Source organism: Myodes glareolus, chromosome 19, assembly GCF_982192425.1.
Source record: "Myodes glareolus chromosome 19, mMyoGla1.1, whole genome shotgun sequence".
Classification (NCBI taxonomy): Eukaryota; Metazoa; Chordata; class Mammalia; order Rodentia; family Cricetidae; genus Myodes; species Myodes glareolus.
This window is the reverse complement of record NC_142044.1, coordinates 37,234,598-37,239,861: the sequence shown is the minus strand read 5'-3', so window position 1 is coordinate 37,239,861 and position 5,264 is coordinate 37,234,598. Positions and strand designations below refer to the sequence as shown.

General features: G+C 56.3%; 1 protein-coding gene across 4 annotated transcripts; it reads right to left on the bottom strand.

Annotated features, from left to right (window-relative positions):
* Window positions 1–226: 226 nt before the first annotated feature.
* Window positions 227–3,909, bottom strand: Ly6e (lymphocyte antigen 6 family member E). 4 transcript variants are annotated; one of them, XM_048454432.3, is made up of 5 exons: window positions 3,763–3,899; window positions 3,204–3,322; window positions 1,649–1,743; window positions 1,184–1,303; window positions 227–1,050 (listed from the first exon to the last, which is right to left on the bottom strand). In XM_048454432.3, the coding sequence occupies exons 3-5, from the start codon at window positions 1,698–1,700 to the stop codon at window positions 830–832; spliced, it is 393 nt and encodes a 130-aa protein (XP_048310389.1). In that variant the 5' UTR covers window positions 1,701–1,743; window positions 3,204–3,322; window positions 3,763–3,899; the 3' UTR covers window positions 227–829. The 4 variants fall into 4 exon arrangements, with proteins under 4 accessions (XP_048310389.1, XP_048310391.1, XP_048310388.1 ...); XM_048454434.3 differs by having other exon boundaries at window positions 1,649–1,740; XM_048454431.3 differs by lacking the exon at window positions 3,204–3,322 and having other exon boundaries at window positions 3,763–3,909.
* Window positions 3,910–5,264: the final 1,355 nt, after the last annotated feature.

Sequence of the window (5,264 nt, the reverse complement as noted above, 5' to 3'; positions counted from 1 at the left end):
ATGGGCCTGGATTCCTGGAATTCGCTATGTACACCAGGCTGGCCTCACAGATAGCTGCTTCTGCCTCGCTAGCATTAAAGGAATGTATCACCACACCAGGCTGGTCTTTCAGAATCTCTTATGCAGGGCTGTGGGCTTGTGGGATCTTCAGGTCCCTCCAGACTGGAGGGGAAAGGAGACCCTGCAAGGTGGAAGCGGGGTAAGGACATCCAGGACACAGCAGGAATGGGTGGGAACTCTTTATTTGAGGCACTAGAATAGCAGCAGGAAGCCAGTGTGGGCAGAGAGGGCAGACAGGGACTCAACTGGGTCTGGGGTGGGAGCCTTCATTGGGAGTGACAGTCCTCCACGGGCTGCCTCCTGAAATGGGTACAACTTGGGTACCATAATGCCAGGGGAAGGAGTTTTGGTGGAGACAGAGGCCTTCCGCTCTAGAATCTTCCAGGTCCCCTTTGCCCATCCCAGACTCCAAGTGACTTCGTTCACACACAGACACACTGAGCACACAGGTGTACACTCATTTGGTTACACATCCTTGTCAGTGTGTCCACAGGATTCAGGCCTGACTCTGAGACTCCAAGGAAGATTTTCACCCCTTTCCTGGTTCCCCAAGGGAGGTCACAGGATTGGCTCTGGACACAAGGGTAGCTAGTCCCATTTCAACAGAGCAGATGTGGGTCCATTTGGTGCTTAGCCCTGATGCCGAGAGAGTGTAGAGGGGGATCAGACACACCCAGGAGGAGCTGAAGGCTCCTAGAGTCCCCTGGGATCTAAAAGGGGCTGCTTTTCTTCCTGAGCTGGGGGGAATATGGGGAACACACGGGGATGGTCAGGGTTCCAGGTGCAGCAGAGCCAGCAAGCTGAGCAGGAGCCCGAGGCCCAGCATGGGGATGCTGGCGCGAAGACCAAGGCCAGCTGTGCTGATGTTACAGAAGGAGCTTTGGCAGCAGTAGCTATTCACGGATGCCACACCTAAGTTGACATTGATGTTTTCACGAGGGCAAATTTCGGAGCAGCCCTTGTTCAGGGTGTAGCCAAGGTTGACATTCCCTATATGGAAAGTGAGATTAGGGGACAGACGTACAGACACCAGGAAATGGAGAAAGCGCTGTGGATCCCTGGTCCGGGCCAGGGAGATGATGGTTAGGATACAGGCCAGGGAGATGGGTAGGATGGTACTCACCAAAGCCGGCGGCAGCAGATATTGTGACACAGTAATTGTCAGAGCTCGGGCATACAGTTGGCCATAGGCATTTCAAATTGCTCTTCTGATCGGTGCAGGAGAAGCACATTAGGGAATGGGCTGCAAAAAGGGACATGCTGTGGGTGATGGCTGCCTGCGCCCTGGGGAAGCTTGCGGGGCTCGACACCCAACCCTTTGCTGGCAACGAGCAACTACAATGTGCCCAGTCCCGGATCAGAGAGAGATGACAAGTGACCTTAGACTGTGGTCTAGAGGGGCTAAAGTGTCTCCTTAAACACAAGGTGACCACAGTGTAGCTGGACTAGCAATGAGGCAGCGGAACTCTGCTAGGGAGTAGAGGCAGGAAGGCCAGAAGTTCACAGGAGAGCTGGCTCAGGGTAAACGAGAATGAAGGTCAGGAGGGAAGGAAGGCCAGGCTGCACCTGGGGTCTCAGGGCTCCATACCTTGCTCCACACCCAAAAGGGCTGCCAGCAGTACAGGCAAGAAGACCCTCATGCTGGAAGCGGCAGACACCTGCTGAGGGCTCCAAAGAGGCCTGCTAATGAGAGAGAGAGAAGCAGTTGGTTAAGGGACAGGCTACCCACTCTCAACCCAGGATCCCACACCTCCCCAGTGAGCCACGTGTGTCCTCTTGGTAGATCAGGATTCGGGCCCCAGGTAGGGCAGGAAAGCAGTATGAACCCCTTGCTGCCCTGAGGCTAGCCATTGAGACCACCTGAGTTACTGCCCAATTCCTTATCCGGTGGCTTCCTTCCTAGCCCCTGCACCAATCAGAGAGTGGTTTGCACTGCCTAAAGCCAGCCATGTGCCACAGTCACACTTACATAAGCCATATGTTATCTGGAGCCCCTCCTCCTTTTGAAACCTGTAGCAGCCAGAATTTTTTTTTCCTTTGCCCCATGGGCTGCTAATCAAATCTCTACCTCAGTACAACTGGCCCCCTCCTGCTGCTATTGCGGCCAATTACTGAAAGAGCTTTTATCTGACATCCCTTTTGGCAAGTGCAGAATCTTTCTCCAAATTCATCTAATGGTACCTTCCAGTTAACATCCTTTCCCCAAACTTGGGGGCACCCAAGGCCAAGTAGGGGGAACCAAGAACTCCCAGGATGCCACAGAAGTGGGGGGCTTAGGGAGTGGACCTGAGGTCAGGGCAGTGCAGAACACTCCTGGAGGGGGCTGGAAGCCTCTGGGCTTCTCCATTCCCTCCCGTTACCCACACTACGTGTGTGTGTGTGGGGGGGGGGGGGCTCAGGACCCATTTCCAGAAGAAGCCAACTCCATTCCTCCACCTGGGTCTGAGAAGGGCTGCCTGTATCTGTCAGCACACTAGGCAGGCAGGTGGGCCATGGACTTTTTTGGGCACCTGGGCAGGAGTCTGTGGCACAGGGTAGACAAAGCTGGAGAAAGGACCAGCTTGCTGGGTTTCACTGTCCTATTTTTGAGAACCACTGGCCTCCTGCGGAAGGAGTACACTGGTACCATCTGTTGAGTGGGAGGGGCACTCCAGAGACCGAGAGGAAAAGGGGTGGCTTACAGATTTGGGGAGGTCCTCTAAGACAGAGAAAGGGGGTGCCGTAGGAAACGAAGTTGTAATGTCTTCCAGGACCAGCCCTAGGCCTCTCCTGTCTTGAGCCTTGCTAACTAACATCATGTAGTGGGTAGCAAAAACCCCAGATGGTCAAGTTCAGTGCCAAGCCCAGCTGGGCCTGTTCTCAAATTCCAGGCAGTACACACAGGGAGAATAGAAGCCTCCTGTTTTTTTCTAAACACAGTGAGGTTTTGGAACGAAGGAACCCTGAGCTGTCTGCATGCCACAAACAGGTCGAGGAGGACTCACTGCGTGACCAGAAGGGCTGAGGGGAGGTACCAGGGGAGTGGTTGGGAACCAGTCCAGTGCGATGAGTCTGTGACCAGTCTGTCCACAGCTACCATCTGCAGGCCACTGGGCAGTGCCGCTTGGGGCCCAGGAACTCCTCCTCAAACTCACAGGGCTCACCTGTGAAAGCCAGGTGTCTAGAGGCAGGCGGGCGGCCGGGGAAAGAGCCTGTTTTAGTCAACGGAGCTAGCCAGGGAAAGGGCACAGCCGCGGGAACCTCAGCATTGGTATGCAAAATCCTGGACAAAGACAAAGAACTCCCGCTCCACATTCTGGGGAGGGTCCTGCCTCTGGGCAACCAATCCACCTAGTCAGAGGGCTCCACAACTCCTGCTCTAGTTGACAAGGGTGTATCCCTGGAGATCCCAAGCAGACAAATCAGCATTGGTGGAGTTGAGAAAGAGACACCCAGTGAGGGCTCAGCAGGGGCCTTTGCCCTTTTCTTCTCCAGAGCTCCAGAAACATTCCCGGAGGACTGGGGAGGGGGAGGGAGGGGGATGGAAGGAATGGAGCACGCTGCAGGGGGCCTCGCAGGCTCCTACCACTCCGCACCGGGGTACCGAGTGCCCAGACCCCAGATGCTGCGGCCAAGGCCGCCAGCTCTCTCCCAGCGCATCCGCGCCAAGGCCCGGTCCTCGCGTGACGCGTGAACATCTGAGGCCGGGCCCAGTGGACTCACCTCCGGGCGAAGCAACCCCGAAGAGCTCCAGAAACCTCAGGTCCTGGAGATTGCCACAGTCTGGAGATTCCCAGGCTGCGGAGCCGGGCTCGGATGGCGGGGGCGGGCGGCGGGCGGGGCGCTCCACGGGCTGTGGGCGGGTCTCTACTGGATGGGGAGGACAACCCCGTTCATCCGACTCAGGGTCCTGCGGCTGCGGTCTAGCAGCACAGCCCCTCCTCTGAAGTTCGGATTCGAGTCCCGACCCATGCGCCCACGGCTGCGGTCCCCAGACACCGGTGGCACCCAGAAGTCTTCCCTAAATGCTCACACAATGGGGCGACTGAGCACTGGCGTGGCCCGCCGCTTTCCACTTGGCCTGCGGTGCAGCCTGTCCGCCTTCTCTTGCAGGACAGACCCGGGGAGGGTGGAAGGGCTAGGTCTTTGCGACAATTATTGATGCTAGGATCTGTGCGCAGGCTCTGCTTGCTTCCGGAAGGAGAGGACAGACTGCATCCCGAAGCCCTAGGCGCTCATGGGAATCTCCGCTGCCGCGGGGGGCTGAGGAAGTGCTGGACCGAGGATGTGGCATCTCCCGCCCTGCTGGTTATCAGGTTCCTCCGGGCTGAGCCCACCCCTCTCTTGGGGTGAGGCGACAAGATATGATTTCGGGGAAAGAGGCCATTGCGGCACTAGTTTGGACAGATCTAGTTCTCAATTCCCCTTCCTCTGGGAGCAGGGCCACCTCTTACACTCCACTAGGTGGGTGTGAAACAGAGGCTCCAGAACCCAGTCAGCCTGTCTTGACTGTCATCTAAAGTGCTGAAGCTCCAGTTTTTAGAAAAAATCCCTAACCCTTCTGTTTTTACCTAAGAATCTTTTAATATTTTATTCCTAGTACTCAGGAAGTATTTCATACCCAACAAATAGTAAAGATCACTTGCTGAGCGTGAGCCCTGTAGTAGGACTCTGGGGCCCTTGTCCTGCTTCTGGGTGATACTTCTGGGGGCGGGGCAGGGCACAAGGAGTGGGCTTAGTTTGCTTCGCTGGACTGCTTGTCTCCTCCCCTGCCCTCCTCCCCTTCCTCCTGCAGAACTCTTCCCAGGAGCTTGTGGGTTGCTGAGTCTCTGCCACCTGCTTTCCTGAGAGTCGCACTTCCATTTTTGACCACACATGTGGAAATAGGGGTTTTGCACCTGATCTTCCCTCACCGTCTAAGGAGCTGACGGTGGTGGCAATGGCTGCCCTAGGAAGGAGCTTCACAGGACTGGGGGTGGGGCAGAGGAGGGGTGGGAGGAGATGGAAAAAGTTGTGAAACTGGATGGTTGGTTGGCCAGGGTGGGGCTGAGGCCAAGAGGCCTAGGAGGCCAGCTTGGGGCGGGGGGCTTAGGAACTTATGATGTCCCCTCACAGAATGTCCAATGTGTCATTCTGTGGAGGTGGGGGCCACATGCTCCGAGTGCTCATTTCTCAGGAGTTGAAGGTTAGACTCGGAGTGTGTCCTCAGATGTCCAGGCTACAGC